Below are 20,717 nucleotides of genomic sequence, written 5' to 3'. Positions count from 1 at the left end.
TTATTACAAATCCAAAGTTTCATGCACATAGTGATAATAATGTTCACCTGAATAAGTAAAACAACGCTTTCAGCATGATTAGTCCTTTTGAACAAAATCAGCGGCAAGACATTTGAAGGCAGCATCACCATCGATTATTTCGATTCCCCTTGAGCATCTCCACACGACACTAGACTCACAGGCGGCAGCATCGTTATATATGTGTGTGAGAGTGTACAAAACATCAACAAAATGACAATTAGAAGCGCTATCCGGGATCATGGACAGAGGTACCGACCAAGGATGGCTTGTCTCAAGAAGGTAAGCTATTCTCTTACATGACAGATGATGTAAATCACAGGCTGTTGATGTTGTAGACCTGCAGACGCATCGATACATAGGATATGAACGGAATCTTTTCTTATATTAACTTTAAGATAATCAGATTTTTTTGGTCCTCAGAGGAATCCTGGTTTCCTGATGCCATTTGTGTGTAAATTGCATAATAAGACATTTTGTAAAGCAACAAATCCTACAGGTGCTATTTTGACAACTGAATGCTTTCAGGGAAGCCATGACAAAAATTGCACTGCTTAAATGATGCCTTTATATCGTAATTCCATTTGTAGGATTAGTTAGTGTAATTTAAAAAGAAGAAACAAATCAGAAATTCATGTAAAAACAGTAGATCAAAACTGTAACTCAGATGGCATCTTGATTTCTGAGTGTACTTTATTTAATTGGGATTCGTGATGTTAAACTGTTTTGTTTCAACCTTTTCACAGTGATAAGGTCATTCAGTTTAATAAGCATTAAGTCTGGATCAGTATAAGTGCTCCCATCTATACTGAGCAGCTGCTGGAAAGAAGTTAATCCAGGCGCTGCACGTTGAAAACAAAAGCCCAGTCCTGCGGCTGGAGTATGACTTGATTCATCATCTCACATTTCAGATTAATTCAGGAGCTGTATATTTATCACAATGACATAACTATTGGCATCAGACAAAAGTGTGAGAGAAAACAGCTAATTTAATTAGAGCCTATCGATCCCAGATGCAGCTCTCACAGTGACCCACTCTCCTGGAGAATGAGCAGAGAACTCATCCTCAGGAGAACTTTGAGTTCTGGTTCATGAAAGCCCACTTTGGCCCTGCTCAGCCTGGGCTTTATAGCCTCTCCAGGATGACTTCAAAGCACAAAGCCACTTCAAACAGACCTGAGAGTCAGCCCCGCACACGCTCTCACACACATTTTCACACAAACTGAATCAATGCACCACAGGATTTCTTGCTTTCCGGTACACATCTGAGTTGTGGGACCTATGGGAGCTCTGGGAACTGAAATACTGTTTAGATAGGAGGTGACTCATTAACTACCCACGCAAGCTAAAGAAAAGCCACAAGATCAGAGCCTATTGTCTCACCTTTCTACATTTTCTAATGCAACATTAAGATTTTTGGACTAAACACTGAATAGCTGGGTTGGCAGAGCTGACTAATCACAGTCACCGAAACACAGCAACAATCATCTGATCTGAAGTATTTATTAAAAGCTTTGATGGGGAGCCTGACTATCTCTGGGGGATAAATTTGCTCAGCTTTTGAATTAATGGCATTTAATTAAACAGAAAAAAGTGCTGCTAGGTATGCTAGGTAACGATCATAATCACTCCTGATAGATCCGTGAATGGTATTCCGGAGCAAATTTCATTCACGAAAATCCAAGTTTTACAGGTGAATAAAATATTTGCCTCTATGCAGGCTGTTTGCATGGTGACCTCGACCCCCTTCCACATGTCTTCTCTCCCATTATTATGTTCCATAACAGGCGGAGAAGGTGCTGCTGGAGATGCAGGACCCTGGTACAGGAGTCAAGTCACAGCCTCAAAGGCTGGTTATCACAACCATACCACATGCTCTCACTGGTAAAGAGGACACACTCACACATACACAAACATAGCGGAGCGCACATGTATGCACACCTGATGCTATTCGGCAGCTGGTTTTGCGGGTTTGCCTGCATAGTGTTACTGGAGGATACCAGAGCTGTGGGCTCAAACTGGAGAGCTACAGATTTCATCTCTATGACAACCCCCACAGTCTCAGACTCAGGCAGAGGGAAGAAGTAGGAGGTGGAGGAGGATGATGATTGAGCAGGCGAGAGGAAACAAGCAGAGACAGATACAAAAAGAAGAAGGATACGGAGAGTAGGTGGAAGAGGAGGAGAAAAGAGGGAACCTAGACTCTTACATCATTTTAATTCAGGCAGCCGAATGGATGGAACTAAATATACATGCGTCTCCTTTCCTGCTCCCTTTTCTCTGTCTCTTTGACTCCTCGTTCCTTTCCTTTCCTCTCCATGCTTCTCTCTTCCTCTCCATCATTCCTTTACTCCCCCTTTCAGTTCCATCCCCTCCTCTCCTCTCAATCACTGCCCTCCTTTTCTTTCTTCGCCTCTTTCCTTTTCTATGCTGTCTTTTCTCTAATTTATTTTCTTCTCTTCTTTTCCTGTAGTCGTCTTTCTTCTCATTGCTTCCTGTTTCCTCTCCCAATTTTCTTTCCCATCAGTTCCTTTTCTTCCTGACAGATCATCTCCCTTTTTTATCTCTTTATTATCTTTTTTTCTTTCCTTTCCCCTTCTCTGCCTTTTTCTCCCCTCTACATAATCCCTTCCTTCATCTTCTTCCTTTCTTTTTCATCTCTTCCCTTTGTATATATTTTTTTGCCTCTTCTTTTTATTCCTCCTTTACTTCTCTGTACTTTACTTTCCTCCCACTTTCCCTCTCATCTCTCATTTTCGCTTTCTTTATCTCCTTTCCTGTTTCTTCTCACCCTTCCTTTTCTATGTGTCCTCACTTATATCATTTCCTTTCCTTCACAGACCCCTCATCTTCCTTCTCCTCCTCCTGTCCTCCGCATTAGCTGTCTGACATTTTCGGGCACACACACTACCTCACACCAACAGCCCGTACTTAGTTCATATTTAGCCTCTTTTTGGTTAAATCTTTTGTCACTTTTTTCCCTTTTGTCTTTCTCCTCAGGTGAAGACATAATTGTCTGGTTAGAAGACAGATTCCAAATAGATGCACAAGGTGAGTGACGAGGCTGAGTTGATGCCATCCAAATTGATAAGAGTTACCAGTTTGAAGTGTCTCTTTGTCAAAAGTAGATTAAATAAGATGTTTTTATGTTAAATAAACTAAAAAAAGACTGGTCCTGCTTTAAGATGAATTCATTAGAAATGGAAGATGAGCTGTTAAAATCTTAATTTCTTCATTTCTCTGTGCACTGTCCTCAGAGGCCAGGAATTTTGGATCTATGCTTGTGGCTTTGGGATACATCTACCCTCTACAAGATCACAAACGTTTAGTGATCAAACCAGATGCGTCTCTGTATCGTTTTCAGGTAAACACACCACATTTCAAACAGGAAGCCTTCAAACTGAAGTAAGCTCACATATCATCCTTATTAGGATGATGTCACTTTTAAGTTGGACCACTTTGAACAGGAAGTGTAGGAAGCTTCTGTTTTTTTCTGGCTGATTTCCAGGTCACTTTTAGAGCTATACTGCTCGCATGCAACACTTGATTATAGAAGTGGGTCTGCATTTTGTTTGTATTGTTCCTGTATAAACGGGATGCACATGCTCACGCAAGGCTTTATGTGAACGGAAGCACATTCCTGCACATTTTTTAGACCCCAGGGGTGCAGTGCAGCCCAGCGCAAATGGGATCATAGACTGTGGACTGCAAACATAGAGGACTTGTGGACTTGTTTGTTAGAAAACACTTCAGAACAACTTGCAATGAAATGGAAATTAGTTGATGCTCGTATAGTGCCTTTTAACATTATATAGGTCCTACAAAGCGCTTTAGAATGTGTTTCCCATTTATCTATTAACTCATACTGTGCGTACTCACTGTAGATGTGCACTTCTTTTTTTTCTATAATCACACAGAATGATCACATGCAATGTGAATGTGAATTAATGAACACTGAAATAATAATTATTTATGAATACTTAAATGAGCAAATATGCTCAGCCTTTTTTTTTATAGAATTATAAATAAAAGTTCTGGGACATAAATGTGACATTAGAATTATTGATTAAAACCCCCAAACATGGATGAAAGTTAATGTGAGATTTATTCAGTTCTGGATGTATTCCTTAGGCATATTTATTTATTTACTGATATGTTTATTTATTTCAGCATTTATTCATTATCAATTGAAACAGCATTCTTAAGGGTTTCAGTGTCTTGCCCAAGGTCCCCAAGGAGGGACTGGGGATCAAACACTGGACTTGAAGACATGCACTTTATTCACTAAGTCACAGCCTCCCAAACTGAACACAACACAGGACATTCTGTTGAGCACTGCAACTTAAAGTCCTCATTAAACAAATGTTATTTAAGTATAAAAAACATGTCTTAGTGTCAAATGTTGAAAGTGAAACGTTTGACAATGTCATGAATAAGATTTGGGTCTTTTTTTTGGGTCGTGTTTTCTGTTTTATGATACGTCAAATGTTTTTAAACTGGTGGAGGGTCTGATCTATGAAGCCATGCTGTTGTAATAGTTGCAGTATGTGGTTTTGCCTTTCCTGAAAATGCCGTTACCTAGATGGAGCATATGTTGCTCAAAAACCAGCATTCTCGGTGCTTCTCTCTATGCAAGTTCCCATTTCCACAGGAACTAATGCCCCCCCTTACCATCAGAGATGCACGAGCTGGATGGTCCTTCTCTTCTTTAGTCTGGTTGACGCGGTATCTATGATTTCCTTAAAAAATTTCATATGCTATTTTCTCTGACCACAACCAGTTTTCCAACTTTGGTTCCAGAGATAACTACAGTGTTCCTGGATCATGTTCTCATATGGCTTCTTATTTGCATGACAGAGCTTTAACCTGCATTTGTAGATAGCACAGTGAACTGTGTTCACTGACAATGATTTGTGTAAGTGTTTTTGAGCCCATGCAGGGATTTCAATGACAGAATCATGTCTGTTTATAATGCAGTGCTGCCTAAAGGAAGATCACGGGCATACAGAGATGTCTCCAGATTCTCTGAATCTCTTGATGATTTTATGTACTGTAGGTGATGGAATATGCAAAGACTTTGCAATTTTTTGTTGAGGAACATTACTCTGAAATCACTATACAGTTTATAGATGCAGTTTTTACAGATTGCTGAACCTCTTTACTTCTGAAAGACTCAGAAGTGGAGGCCTCATTTCAGTGGAGATGCCTGATCAGGCCACAGCAGCTGAGTAATCACAGCAGAGTGGGCTTCATAAGTTTCCTTTTGACTTGAAATATTTAAATATGCCAGTGCAAGTTGAAACCTACAGGCCAATTGATGAGGATTTAAAGCGAAAAAGGCAATTTTCCTTCAACATTGAGAGGGAGATGCAAGAAACTCATGAAATAGATTGAAGATTTTTTGTAAAATAATTTACTGGCTGTGGTGCACAGAATCATAATTTCAATGCAGTACATTTAAAGTTTATTTTGTTCATGGTTACTCATCAAGTGCAAGGAGATACATTTTGATACAGTGTGTTTATGTTGAACAAAAAGAAATAATCATTGATTCTGTTCATTGTTGTTTCAGACACCGTATTTCTGGCCCGCACAGCAGTGGCCTGTTGAGGATACAGATTATGGTGAGTGTTACAATTGCTGTTACATGCCTTTTGTCTGATGTCTTGTGATGCACAGTTAGCAAAAACTTCTTTTCATTTCATTACTGAAGCAATCTACTTGGCGAAAAGAAACATACGTAAGAAAGGAATCCTGGAGCTCCATGAGCAGGTGAGAAAGCAGCTGAGAGATGCAAGAGGAAGTCATTTAGTCTGTTGGCATTTCCTGAGTTGCTATTAAATGTCCTCAGGAGCAGTACAACCATCTTCACAAGTGGATGAATCATAAATGGGATTTCATAGTGATGCAAGCCAAAGAGCAGTACAGGTAAGGCTTTAAAGAAGCTGAGTGATATCACTCAGTTTTGAGGAGAAGATGGGTGTGATTGTGTTTGTGTGCGATTTTAGAGCTGCAAAAGAGAGGAAGAAACCAGACCGTGTGGTGTTTGACTGCCAGGAGAGAGCCTACTGGGTTGTTCACAGACCTCCGGTAAGAAAATGCACACATTTTAGATAGCATTACTGTACCTAAAGCCTAGTTTATGCTTCTGCATCACGTCGACGGCGTGGCTATGGCGTAACACCGTCGACGTGGACCCCTACACCGTAGCCTTACGTGCACCTCCAAAAAATCCTAACGATGCGTCGTGTTGACGCGGACCGCAAGGGCTGTGATTGGTCCGCTCAGAACGTTTTTTCCGGCAGTCTCGGCCCGTTGACATTCGAAAAGTATCGAAAGTGCATTTGTTCATCCAGGTCCCTCAGTGGGTGAACCGGTGTTGTAAATTCACCCGTTCCCAGCCTCAACCAGTTTAGTGGTCGTACAGACCACCTCCGGAAATGTCTTCTCTGTCGCCTGCGCTTCAGCATTGGCAATATAAGCATTTGTTCTTCATTATTGATGAGCTCCAACTGCAAACACAGCTGCTCCACCTCTGTTGCCATTGTTTACTGTGACTGGAAGAAAAAGCTGGGATTCCGCTATAACCCCTGAAACCACACAAACACACAGCCACACACTCCTAGCGGCATGGTGAATTACAGAGCAACGCGTTCCCTCGACGCAGAACTTCGAATGCTCAATGACAGCTTTACAGTTATTTCTTTGAGACTTACCCTAGCCGGTAAACACTATAATAAAAACACACGGTAAACACATTCTAATCTACATATTGAGGAGCTTCTCTTTATCACATCAGCACACATGGAAAACCCCATAAAATGACTGCTCAGAGAGTTTTATGTCACCACAACTTAGGTAACAGAAGAACACACACAAACACAGATAGTTATCAGACATGCAATGTGAACACAGGATGCAGCTTCATGTAGATATGCTGTAAGTGGAATGCCTACAGACACAGAAGTCTGAAAATGAATTGCATGGGTCCTATATACTTCCCAGGGCATCTCATTATCTCCACCCATGATGCCTCATTATAATTAGATGTCCAGGCAAAGGAAAAGGGCACAACTGATTAATATTTCACACTGCATGGGAGAATGTTGTGCAGTGTTTTGTGCCTCCAGTCTTGTGTCATGAGGCTTGATTACAGACTGACCAAGTGGATACTGAACAATGTATTTTATCAGACTAACTCAAGCGAAGTGAGTTAACACAGTAAACCTGACTCCAGAAAGTTGGCTATTCTGTGCTCTCTGTATTTGCAGGCATTAGAATGAAGCTGCCATGTGTCTGTTTGACCAACCCTCCCAGGAAGTAATTACAGAATGGTCAATGCCAAAATATGATGTAACAGTAGCATAAGAGTAGAAATCATGAAGTCAGTGATATAATGGAAGACATAATGAATAATGTTCACATTGCCAGGTTGAGATGACTCAAATGTCGGTTGATGTGATTATATCTGATTTTTTTTCAGGACTTTGTGGACACATATCTGATTGTTCCCTCAGGTTTTTTTCACCTAACGCTGAAGAATTTGGCAGATGTTTAGCACTTTGGCCCCCCCTTACATTTGTTGGGTAACATTGTTTTGTGGGAACACCACTGTCATAAAAACAAATCTCCATGTGAGTCCTGCACATGTACAGCCTTACAAGTAAATTTGCTGCCATGTTGAAGAGGCCACAAAGACAACATGAAAAGCCCACAAAAATTCCAGAAAGCCATAAAGTAAAACAGTGTGGTGTGGGGCTGGAAACCAAAGTTGTGAACTCTCTTAGCTCCCAACTGCTCTAGGGCAGCTTCAATGTGCCCAACAATTGTCAGTGTTCTTCACAATGACTCAGAAGCAAGTTTTAAGGTTCACAAACGTTTATGTCACCCTAGACAGGATATGTAACCGATATGTGGTTATGAATGAGTATGCTTGTATACCCCCCCAAAAAAAAAGGAATGGCTAAATATCACAGTATAGCCCCAGTTCAAAGAATACCTTGGTTAATTATCCATTTTACTTTCAGTGAAACCATAATTTACAAAGTGAACATTACAAAGAAGACTTGAAACTATAGAGTAATGTTTACTGAAGTAACAAAGTCAGAGAGGAGATCACAACCTTCTGGTCATTGAATTAAAGAGAACCTTGTCCATAATGGCTTCTTTTTCCTGATAGGGTCCAACTGCAGCAGCTTTTTCCTCAGGTGTCTGTCATATAGGTATTATAACCTCCTGCTGGCCAGAGAACATCAGCAAGTATTTCCTTTTGGAAACATAAGAGAAATGAGGTCTGGGAACTAAAATCTAACTGCTTTGCTTATTTCTTACCTAAATATGTCCATGTAGTTTACTTATAAATCAAGCCAGTGTATTTTGAAGGCCCTTCAGGAAAGTAAAAAAGCTAATTACTTGCAATATTTAAATCATGAAAGTCTGATTTTACCCTTGTGACGAACCCCTTGGTGTCTCATAGGCCATAAATAAACTGAGGTGCATAATTAGCTGATGATTAGCATCAGAAAACAGCCATCTGTTGTAATTAATTAGTCCTTAAGTAAACACACATTATCTAATTGTCTTTGTTTATGTGTCTGTAGCCAGGCACAGTCAGCGCGATGGACTATGGACTGGAGCGACGGATAGATCCTAATGCAAACGAGGTAACAGGTAAGTCACCGCATGACCTGCATGAACATAATTCCTGTCAATCAGCTTATATTCAGTAAGAAGCTTTAATGCATGAATGCAACTGCAGTAAAGGATACTTGCTTTCTCTTTCATCTCTACTGTGTGTTTTATCAACCTCTTCTCTTTTCTCTTCCCTTCTCATCTGCAGGCATTTCCCATGGCTTTATTTTCCAATCCAGATATTTAAACCGGTTGCAAATACCTGCACACACGACACCCCCACCTCATGTTTCTATATTAACCTTTTAAACTGCGACTTGAAGGTCAAAAACGTTTTAATCTTCCCAAAAATGTCACCACACACAGGGTCTAAAGCTCAGAATCGTCCTCAGAAAGACAGAAGCTCTCACACTGAGACACACAAGTTTTCACAGCACAAAATCTCAGATGTGTGCACTTTCTATTAACCATTACATGACCTCAAATCTATGATTTATGTGTGTATTTCTGTCCTCAGACAAAAACACCAGACGACTACGAGAGAATTGTAAGTGAGGCTTTACTTTTCTGTTATCCTGTGTTGTTCATTTCTCTAATAGTTGTACATTGGTCTGGCTGTCACGTCTGCTCCTGCCTTTTTTAGATGATCTTCACCCAGCAGTCCATCATGAGACCCAGAGTGAAGTCATCTGTGTCCATCGGCGCGTAAGATATATGACCTTTATGACCAATATTTGCAACTCACCACTCAACTTTGATTGGCTACATCTCAAAATAGTGTACATTCTTCACCAAATCTGTCATTGATCTTCAGGCGCTAGAAAGGGAAAGTCGTGTCTATAAATCAGATTTGAAATCACTCAATAGAGAAAGAAATACATAATCCAAAGGTTTAAATTCTTCATCCAACATTTGGACAAACAGATTAATTGGTTCACCTACTAATCTACCATCTCATTACTGATGGGAGATTATACAGTGCCAGTCACGTCACCTTAGGGGATGATTGAGTAATAATTTATGTGCGGTATACAACAGATTTGGTTCCTGCTATAAGGGAGGAGGTATACTTTTCTTAACCAGGTCAAGTCTAACGGATAGTTAAGACTATTTCTCTATTTACTGTTGCATTTGTTAATAGGTCAACTCACCTTTACTGTACATGTACAACTTGTTGTAGGATCAAATATGAGATTTATCTTATTATCTGTTTTTAAATGTTATTGATTACGTCATATTTCATGGGTTTTAATGTGTATTTTTACTGACTAATGTTTGAACCAATCGGTCCCTTTGGGGACATTAAACATCATTCAATTCAGTAATTTCCAAACCAAGAATAGAGTACATCCTTGTATAATATCACTGAAATGTCAAATGATTCAAAACTGTGACCTCTCAATAATTGCCTCAATTGTAAGATGCACCGTGGGGTATTTGTGCTTTAAAAGAAGATAAAGACTATGTTGTATATGTATTTAATCCTAACTTCCAACATGGAAGTTACAAGTATTTCTCAAATTTCTGGAGAGATAAGATTATTTTTAGGCTACTGTTAGAAGAGTAATGTCGGACTGCTTTTCACTTTAGGAATACCCCAGAGCTCCTGGGCTAAAGTCAGTTTTTTATTTTTTCTCTTTTGGAAGATCTTTTGGAATTTCAGCAACATACTTTGGATAATTTCTTGTTTTAATGTTCTTCTGCCAAGCTTCTGCAGACTGTTAATGATCGTGTCAGGCAGTATTTTGGTGCAGCCTCAGCCAATCATGGTGTTATCTATGAATATTATGTCGTTGACACGTTTTGCACTCCTCCAGCCCCATATTCGTCACTCTCACCTCCTTGCTTCATTGTCAGGACTGTGCATTCTCTGTGGTAGTCCTGACCAGGTTCAACCCAAATGGGATGGACCCTATCTTAGCCGAACAAACTAATCTCTAAACTTTGTTATGTTCGGTGGCAGAGTTGAATCTGTGGTTTTGTGCCAAATAGCAAGCAAGTATTTTTTTCCTTCTGTTTTTTTCTTATGTCGGTCAGCATACTTCAAGGATGATGTTAATGCTGTCTTAGCTGTCTAAAGTTTCTCCTGTTTTTAAAGTTTAACTGTACAAGAAGATCACTGTCATGAAATCATGTTTGGATCAACATTTTGCCTCCGATAGTGGTACTATGACTCATTCCACACCTCCTAATTACAGCCAAGACTGTGTTTTGGCTGTTTTTTACTTGGTTACTGACCTTGCATCACTGTCCATATTTGCTACGATGCAGACATGCAAATTTAATCCTAAAGATACACAAATGAGAACGTTTTAGGTGTCACCAGTTAACTTCATAACCTCCCTCTTGTAGTTTGACTAAATGGAAATCACAACTACAAGTTTTGTTATGAAAACAGCTCTACAGATATTCTAATTATGTGATGTAGAGTTTTTACTCTGACCCTGTGGGGAGACTGTATTTTCCAAGTAGACTTTGTACCCCTCTGCCCGACTTACAAAAATACATCTATTGTGAGGTAATAAACTTTGAATCATTTCATATTTAAGTGATATTGCCCAGAATTGTGCTGCATATTTGTACAATAAATGTAAATCTATACTACTCCTGAACATAAAAGTGCTCACCTAAATGTAAAATTACCTGCCGTTCAGCACCTGTGGCTGCACCACTACTTGTAATGGGATAATTATTTTTGTGTAGATACTACAGATGCATCTCAGAAAGGAAATTCTTTCTCCTTCCTTTGCAGATTGGTGAAATACTGTTCCACATATAAAGGTCACGACCCTTTTCTCTCCAAGTGTCTTCCAAGCAACCCCTGGCTCACTGATGATAACACGTACTGGAGCTTGAACATGGCCAAGTGAGTCTGCTAGGAATTATATGATTTTACACTTTGAATTATTTTGGTTCAGGTTATTGATCATCTTTCTCTGTGATCCTTTGTCTGCGCTGTAGTGTGGAAATACCCACTAAGATGCGTGTGGAGAGGTGGACGTTCAGCTTTAGTGACCTGCTCTCAGACCCTCGAGGCCGAGATGATTTCAGACTTTTCCTGAAGAAAGAATTCAGCGGTACAACTGTTGGAGTTTAAAAAAATGAGATGAATGAGTTTATAAACTCTGGATTTGAATTTTTTTTATAATTTCTCTTCGATTGTCGACCTTTTTAGGTGAGAACTTGGCATTCTGGGAAAGCTGTGAGGATCTGAAGTGGGGCGCTGCTGCGACAATGAAGGAGAAAGCAGAACATATCTACAAGTAATATTTTAATGTTTCCTTTTTGACTAATTCTCTGATCAATATTGATTATAGTAGAGATTAGAAATGCAATTTAAGTCATCCATAGTGAACTTCAACTGCCAATTTCTTTTTGATTATACACTGATAGAAGTAATTATTTTACATTTACATTCTTGTGCCTAGGGTTAGTTAGGGTTTAACCCTGACTTTAGTATAGAGGGAAAACTTTGGAGTGGTTCTAAATGTGTGTTTGTTTTAAAGTCTCTCCTCTTCACTCCCCTCGTGTTGTTATTCTCAGAACATTCCTGGTCCGCGGCGCCCCACGATGGATCAACATTGACGGAAAGACTATGGCAATCACAGTGAAGGGGTTGAAACACCCACACAGATATGTTCTGGATGCAGCCCAAACTCACATTTACATGCTCATGAAGAAGGTCTGTAAAAATCCGAGTAAAAATCCACAAAAACAGAAACACACGCACACGTACAACATGATGAGGTTATAAATATTTTGCAGGACTCGTATGGCCGTTACATGAAATCTCCAGTGTTCAAGGACACGGTGAAGAAAGCCATCTGTCCTGATGAGCACAGATTCAAGTAAGAGGAAGCTTTTGCATGTCTTTACATCCAATGAATTACACTTTTTTCCCTTGCAAAGTTTGACCACTTTTAACCACTGCGTAAATAGAGAAAAGCTTAACCCATACATGATCATAAACAAGTTCTCTCCTTCCTTTTTTATTTTCTTCTTCTTTCTGTCATCTCTTTTTTCTGATACCCTAGTGAATCCCAGTTGGAGCAGAATGCCAGAAACAGACGTCCCAGTCTCAGCCCCATCATCGTCCGGCAGCAGGAGCAGGAGCAAAAGGCCAAGATGGCCGCCAACGCCCCCGTCGACATCACACAGGTCATGAGCAAACTCAGCAAGCAGGGCAAAGAGGTGCCCCCTCGTCGTCCTAATAAGTGATTGCAAACATATGTGTTCAGTGACAGAAAACTTGCCATTAGTCAATTATTTATTTATTTATTTTTTTTAGACATTCAGTATAGTTTATTTTTTAATGATATCTATAGAAATGGCATTTTAGGTCAAGCTTAAAGCTGCTCTAATAAGTATTTTTACAACAGGCCAGTAATTATTTCAGCCTCAAAAAGATAAGTAAATGGAAATGGGAATGTGCAATAGTGAAGCTTTAAGTGCAATTAGGAGCATTGTATTAAAGCCAGTGTTGAATAAACACATTAGTTTGCATGCTAAGTAAAAAGGATAAAACCTTATATACGTTATCATATAAAAAGTCAGAAACATGTTGCAGTTTACCATCTTAGGTCGTGTGGTATCAAACACAGGCAGTAATGGAGGTTTTGAGAGCTTTGGATAAATGTATTTATTTTTTGTCCCACAGCTAAATTAAACTGATCTACATGGAAAAAGTTTCAGTACAAATATCCAAACCTAAGCTGATAAAATATTTGAGTATTATTCATTTTTTAGTGTTAACACATACTGAATTGCATTCTTGATATGAAGATGAGTGACCACAGGTAGAAGACCAATAATCATATTTAGACATAGTCTGTTACCACCTCCTGCATTTATGTCCATGCATGCTGCAGCTCTTGTTTGTCATTTGTTTCTCATTTTACATGTGTTGTACTGTCCATCGTTGTTCATTCAGTGTTGTGTAGTGTCACTCATTATTATTTTTTTCTTTTGTCATCAGTCATTAGTTAATAAAACAACCACATAAAAATGTTCTCATGTTTATCTGTGTTAAGTTATTCCTTGTTTCTATTAAATCATGAAATTTGCTTGTCATGCTGCACATTGGTCATGTCTCCGCTCGGCCTAGAAACTTTCTTGCTTCGATGCCTGCTTCAATAACATTAACTTTGGAGCCTAGGGCTGTCAAATTACTAGCTGTTGAAATAAAGTAATGTATTTCCATTCATACATTTATTTATGTATGGCAATATGCATTACATGGGATGGGAAGACAGGATGGAGGATCCAAATGCAGACAGCCAGGTAAAGGTGAGGTGAGGTTTATCAATCAACACAGAGGTGAAAACACAGGTTATCAGTCCTTGAGGCAAACAACAGTAAAAGGCTTGGCACAGACTAAATCCAAAAACAGAAAGAGGGTCAGAGATCCAGCAGCAAACAATACAGCCAAGGCTGAGCCAAGAAGCAAAACCTGGGAAAGGCTGGAAAGCTCGTCCCAGTGGATCTTATACAATCTGGCAGGGAGAAGAAACCATGGAGTTTATACACAGAGTGAGTGATGGCTGATGACAACCAGGTGTGGATGGCAGGAACAAACCAACTAGAGGAAGCAAAAATGAAACTGAGCAAGAACAGCATCAATTAAAAAAATTAAGGAAGTAAATAAAAATCAGACTGAAATGAGAGAAAACAGGCAGTTGTTAAAATGATTACAAAATCCAAACCATGACATGACAACACAAGCAATAAATCTAGTTATTTATTGTATTGCATTATATCTTTTTACTTAGTTTTCAATCAAAAACAAACCACTGGATGCATCCAGACTCAAATGTAAAAATGTTTTATTTACTGCAGCATTTACTGCTTTTACAATATTATACAGCGTTTATTTGCCTTTTTTTTTATTTATTTAAAAAAATAAGTAAGAAAGAACTTCTGTGAACCAACTCAGTTTCACAGTAAAACATGAAATAGCCATGAACAGAATTTCATTGTATTCCTGCTAAAGGAAGCAAACTTTGCATTTTATTGAGTAACACCCAAAATATCTTTTAAGACGATTTATCTCAGTGGCAGGTTTTGTTGAAAACCAACTTGTTGAAAACCAAACCAAACCTCAGAAAACAGCGACTGAAAACGAAAATGAGGTATTAAAAAAAGGTAAGTTACCAGGTAACTCCTGTTTGAAAGTTGTGTGCATCCGAACCCGCCTGACCTGGAAACATGGATTCTTTTCACCTGCTCGGGTCTGATAATCATTCGTAATGTGATAATTACAGGAAATGCAGAGAGGCTGTTCTCAAAGAGACATTCGAGCATCAGGACAGTTTTGCAAACTTGTGTCCGACTGTGTTGTGTGAACCTGTAATTTTGGGATTTGAGAAACTGAGATCTGCAGTTTTCTCTTCATTCACATTTCATAAACCTTCCCAACCAGTCAAGATTATACAAGTTAAAACTTTATGTATCATAACTAATCCATCTGATTTCTTTAAAGAGTTGCAAAGCCTGTTGCAAAACGGTTGTTGTTAAGAATTTACAAATGTTTATAAGTTTAAATCTGACGTGGTGTCCAGACTGTATTGCTACTGTGAAATACACTAATATGAGAGTATGTATGAGTTTAATTTTACGGTTGAAATGTGGACTCCCTCATCTCTATGTGAGGATATACTAGTGTGTTAGTGTTCATACCAGAACACAAATCTGTTTCAGACCATCCAAAATTTAACATGAAAACGTGACTATGAAAAAACACAAAGGGAGGGAAACAATCTGAGTCTATGTTGTTTTTCTTTTTCTTTTTTAAAAATGCTCATTTTTAAGAGAGACTTTAAAGGAAAATCACTATTATCCCCATTTCTGTAAAGCACTGTAGACTGAACATATGCCCATGCATGAGAAGCTTCAGTACAACTGACAGCACGTGTTGGACCGTCTGAGCATCTGCAGAGTGCCAGTTGGTGTGTGGATGCAGAAACTATGTAGCTAACCTGGCCTTAGGGGGACTGTCATCCTCCCCAAAAATCTAGTCAGACCGGTCAATCCTACTGGTCTGATTAGTCCCTGCCCACTGTTCTGCATCAGTTAAAAGCTCAAATCTGAAATTAGATAAAAGCTAATTATTTTATAGGAAAGCACAATGTGTCTGTGTGCAGGTTGAGTAATCAGTATGTTTTCCAAATACTTTCAAAATTATTTTTTTGTCATCGACTGGATAAATTTTCATGGGGACTTAATCTGAACCACAATTTATAGGTTATCGTGAACAACCGTGGCTCGAGATCATTTGAAATCCATCTTTTAAACACACTTAAGTCCTGGTCAAACATACAGTTCATAGCCACTGTCATACACTCAGTATGTGACATCTTGTTAGTTTGCTTAGAAAATGACTATGTATGCTAAGAATGTCATGCTGAGAATAATTCAAATAACGCTCACTCATTTATGCGGTGACTTTCTCTCTAGATACCCTCTGACTTGTGTCTCTTGCCCTTTGACCTTACAGCTGTGTCGCTTCACCACCCCTGTCCCCCACCTTGCAGTCTACTCTGGCATCACTGACCCCCCCTCCGCCAGTGCCTCACCCTCTCTCCTTTTCCTCGCCCACACCCCTGCCTGCCCGTCCCCCATCAGCGTGGCCTTAGACAGTACCTCAGCCTCAGAGCCGCGGTCAGAGGTCACTGAGGGTGACGGCAAAGGGAACTCCGAGACCCGTGGCCCTGTGGGAGGAAACATGTCGAAGTCTCGGATGGCCTTGTCCCTGCGCCGCCTGCTGAAGCGTGGCTGTAGCCCCTCTGCCATGTTTGCCAGCTTGTCACCTAAGTGTCATGCAGCTGCTGGAACAAGCAGCCGCATTCAACCAATCACCCCCGACGAACCGAGTCAAGCTCCACCCAGACGCATTGGAAAGTAAGTCACATATACAAAAACAACTCCGTATATTTGACTTTTTATAAGAAAGAAATATGTTTTCTATCATTTAAGCTCAAAGCAGGTACTGTGGAGACATTCATGTTTTACTGTCAATGCAGTGCACATTAACAGGCCGATCGTGAAAATAGGAGGAACACCCGTGAAGAATCTGCTGATGTGTGTAGCTGAATACATATTAGCTTATCATCTAAAACAAACACAATTTTACATACTGTGAGTTTTATATTAACCCATGTTAAACAGTGTGAGGATATGCTATAAAAAGAAAATAAAAAACAGATAAAAACAGAAACTATAACAAGACACTTCTTCCGAACTATTGAAATGTTTATTGTTTTGTTCTGGTTGTATTTTCTGATTTTATTTTGTTTATTTTTTGTTGTTGAAATTTTGATTTTATTCTGTTTTCTAATCGGTCATATTTTCCAAAATTAGGCTAAAAATGAGGTTTTCTCGTTATGTTTCACACCTCAGCAGCATCGTAGAAATAGCAGTAGCTCCTGCAATCTGACCTGAAATGGATCTAAACTCGTTTGCTTAAAAGCCTGAATTTTTTACCTCATGTTACTCATGTTTTTTACCTCACCTTATGAATGTCTAACGAAATCCGCAATTTTTATTAGTTTTTTCCAGATTAAAGTAGACATTCCTCCAGAGTGCCGGATCTATCCGATCGAATCTGAAGATGAAGAAGAGGAGACGAGGCCTTCCTCTCGGGGAGGAGTGGGAGCTGAGGAGATCATCTGCCCCTGGGAGAGCCTCACTCAACAGAACGGGACAGGCTAACAGGCTGGATTTACACAGGTGTTACACGTAACATAAATGCCAAACGATAGAAGGACTCAGTCTTGGGCTCTATAGAGGGAAAAAGCTGGTGGTTTACAGTAGACCAAGCAACTTATTGTTTTGAGTTTTAAATAGCTGACTATTTGTCTGCTTGAAAGGCTCCAGAGCCACATCTGTTGCATAAATAATCCTTCCCTGTTGACTCTTGAATGATGTTTTTCTGGAATTTACTTGCCAATGATGTTTTAAAGCCCTCTTGACAAAGTATGACAAATATTATTGCAACAAGAATAACAGAAGAACATTGTTTGGAATTTTACGATATAAACTTTTCTTAACACAACTCCCAGACTAGCAGGAAAAAATACTGACCAGACGACACATGAGTCCACAGTTTTCAAGCCAACAGGAGGAAAAGGTCATAGATTATTGTACTGCACTGGAGTGCTCCTTTAACTATGGCCTTATTACCAACCCTTATTGTGAGCCCCAGCTGAGCCCAGGTTGGAGGTTTAGTTTTGACAGGGGCCACTCTACAAAAGGACAACAGGGTGCATGAAAGTTCAAGTCCTTTAAACACTTGAGCTGTAGCTTTCATATTGAAACCTTATTGTGAATCCGTTAATGAACTGTAGCCCAAAAGCAGCCTTAACCACCTTGCTCTTGGAAATTTCTGCAAAGAAGGTGTGTGCACACAGATGTTTTTGAAAATTACGGTATCATGATGACAAAAACTATGAATACAAAGAATAAGATAGACTATACACAAGATTATACACTTATGTGAAAAAGTGGCTAAACTCTATTTTAATTTTAAGGTTTTGCATAGCAGCACATGCTAAAATATAAACAGGTTCTAACCAGGTCTTAAAATTGGGCAAACACAACCTTAGATGAACAACAAAACATTACATATTACACAGTTTAATTAATCTGTTTGACAAAAACTAAGCAAATTAGCAGAACAGGTATGAAAAATAAAGTACACCCCATGATTCAATAGCTTGTAGAATCACTTTAAGAAGCATAATGTGTGCATTTCACACAGGTTATGAACAAAATACACGTTAAATGGTTCTTTCCTAAGAAGGTCGAGCAAAATACCAGATGTAAAATAAACAGACATAGCCTTATAAATGAATATCCATCCATCCATTTTCTAAACCTGCTTAATCCAATTGGCAGGAGCCAATCCAGTCCATCACAGTAATAAATAAATATCCAGATACAAAATGGGTTAGTTATCTGGCAATATGCACGAAAGGAAAGAAAACAGTTGCAGCTTTAAGTCATGCAAGTGTTGAAGAGTCTGACAGCAGTTGTGATGGCGATCCTGATCAGTCTCTCACATCACTGTGGAGGATTTTAACCCACTTGGGACAACATTGCTTAAGGTCCCACCACAGTCAGGATGAAGTCTGGACTCACTGTCCTGTGTATGACCCATTTTAAACCAAGCTTTAGCTGTCGGACAGATGGCCTCACATTGGACTCTAGACTACTTTGGTATTCAGAGTTCATAGTCGACTCAATGGCTGCAAAGTGTCCAGGTCCTGTGGCTTCAAAACAAACACAAATCATCAGCCCTCCACCACCATGCTTGACAGTTGGTATGAGGTGTTTGTGCTGATATGCTTTGTTTGGTTTTCTTTAAACGTGCTGCAGTGCATTATGACCAAACATCTCCAGTTTGTCTTTTTTTTGAAGGCCCAAGTCCTGTTTGTTCAGATCCAACTTTACAAATCTAAGCCATACTGCCATGTTCTTTTTAGAGTGAAGAGGCTTTCTCCTGCATCTCCTCCAAACAAGCCATACTTGTTCAGTCTTTTTCTAACTTTAAAGTCATGAACTTTAACATTTAACATACTAGCTGAGGCCTGTTGCTACTGAAATGTAGCTCTTGTTTTTTACTGTCCCTCTGAGCATTGCACGGTCTGACCTTGGGATGAACTTGCTGGGACGTCCACTCTTGGAAAGATTAACAACTCCGTTGACTGTTTTCCACTTGTGAAGAATCTTTCTCACTGCAGAAAGATGGACTCCAAACAGTTTAAAAATAGCGTTATAGTCCACTATTCTCTAAGATCAACACTGATGTCTCTTTTCCATGGCATCATGTTAACAGATACCTAAACGCTCCAGAAATTCTGCTTTTACAGAGGTGCTCACACTTGTTTATGATCAGTTAATCAGGTACTTTTGATTAGCAGAACCTAGTTGCTTCTCACTCTCTTAAGTCCTATGGAAGCTGTAAGAGTGGACTTAACTTTTCCACACACAGTTTCTGTATTTTTGCTTAGCTTTTGTAAAATACATCATGACATAATTAATTATGTTATGTGTTGTTCAGCCAAGATTGAATTAAAGTAATTTTAAGACCTGGGGAGAACCAGGTGATTATGTTGAAATACTTAAAAAGGATGTACTTTTTTCACATGGTTGTTAGTAAAATCAGTAATTATCAAGTTCTACTTCTAAAAAGTACACGTTTAAAATGTGCACACCTGAGAGCTGAGCCAAAGCAGACAGACTCTTTGTAGACTCTGCTTGCATATGCTTGCTTAAAATAATTATGTGTATGTATTTACTGAAGTGGAGAGGTGTTATCGTGCTGCAAAGTAGACTTAGATGCCTCCTTGTTGATTCAATTACCTCTTGAACATATGTGAAATTACTCAATAAATGCATTTCAGGTAAAATGTGAGCACTTGAACAGCTTGTGTTCATGCAGGAGGAGTTAATACACAAACATGTGTAATGGGAGTCGGGTTATAGTTTTGTATTTGGCTCCACTGCTGTTTTGTACACTGTAGCTGTTGTGTACTATACACTATTCTGAGCGAGGTGTTGATATTTCACTCACACGCCTCTCCTACTGGGGAGGGATGATAGAACGTGAACTAACTGACAGAATGTATTATCTTTACCATGTTTACAGATGCAAGAATGTGAAAAATACCTTAAAATTTGATGTATTTTACATGTACATTCCATTGCTTGTGTCAAGTGCCTCAATAAAGGAGTGTGTTTATAACTGGTTTGCATGTAATTTGGGTAAAATGGTCTTTCTTATTAGCTTCAATTATTTTTGTTGTTCATAAAAGCACTGGTCTGACTTCCCTAAGCGGTGATGACAGTGTTCAAGCACTAGGTGGCAATATAACAAAATAAAGAGAAATGACACAAATGCAGGGAATGAAAATGCATATTAGTTCACAAAAACCTGTTTTTAAAAAATAACAAACAAACAAAAAAAACCACACAACAGTAACAACAACAACAATCATATTTACATTTTTATACATTTTCCCTTATTCTGATTTACTTCATGTGATATTTTGTTAAAGAGAGAGTATCAAGCT

At 39.1% G+C, this 20,717-nt stretch overlaps 1 protein-coding gene across 3 annotated transcripts; it reads left to right on the top strand.

Moving 5' to 3' along the window:
* The first annotated feature begins 75 nt into the window (after positions 1-75).
* On the top strand, positions 76-20,382 carry LOC140278589 (regulator of G-protein signaling 9-like). Of its 3 annotated transcripts, XM_072373628.1 has the most exons (19): positions 76-300; positions 1,806-1,902; positions 3,019-3,069; positions 3,276-3,382; positions 5,591-5,642; positions 5,732-5,790; positions 5,870-5,946; positions 6,027-6,108; positions 8,619-8,681; positions 9,167-9,196; positions 9,293-9,354; positions 11,402-11,515; positions 11,611-11,726; positions 11,825-11,912; positions 12,193-12,331; positions 12,415-12,497; positions 12,684-12,807; positions 16,142-16,545; positions 17,193-20,382. In XM_072373628.1, exons 1-19 carry the CDS (start codon positions 232-234, stop codon positions 17,353-17,355), a joined length of 1,980 nt encoding a protein of 659 aa, XP_072229729.1. In that variant the 5' UTR covers positions 76-231; the 3' UTR covers positions 17,356-20,382. The 3 variants fall into 3 exon arrangements, with proteins under 3 accessions (XP_072229729.1, XP_072229730.1, XP_072229731.1); XM_072373629.1 differs by lacking the exons at positions 16,142-16,545; positions 17,193-20,382 and having other exon boundaries at positions 81-300; positions 12,684-14,700; XM_072373630.1 differs by lacking the exons at positions 76-300; positions 1,806-1,902; positions 3,019-3,069; ... (3 more) ...; positions 5,870-5,946; positions 6,027-6,108 and having other exon boundaries at positions 8,649-8,688.
* Positions 20,383-20,717: the final 335 nt, after the last annotated feature.

The sequence above is a fragment of the Leuresthes tenuis genome, unplaced genomic scaffold (assembly GCF_036924035.1).
Source record: "Leuresthes tenuis unplaced genomic scaffold, fLeuTen1.0.hap1 SCAF_20, whole genome shotgun sequence".
Lineage (NCBI taxonomy): Eukaryota > Metazoa > Chordata > Actinopteri > Atheriniformes > Atherinopsidae > Leuresthes > Leuresthes tenuis.
The sequence above is the reverse complement of the archived record's forward strand: the minus strand, read 5'-3'. Positions and strand labels throughout refer to the sequence as shown.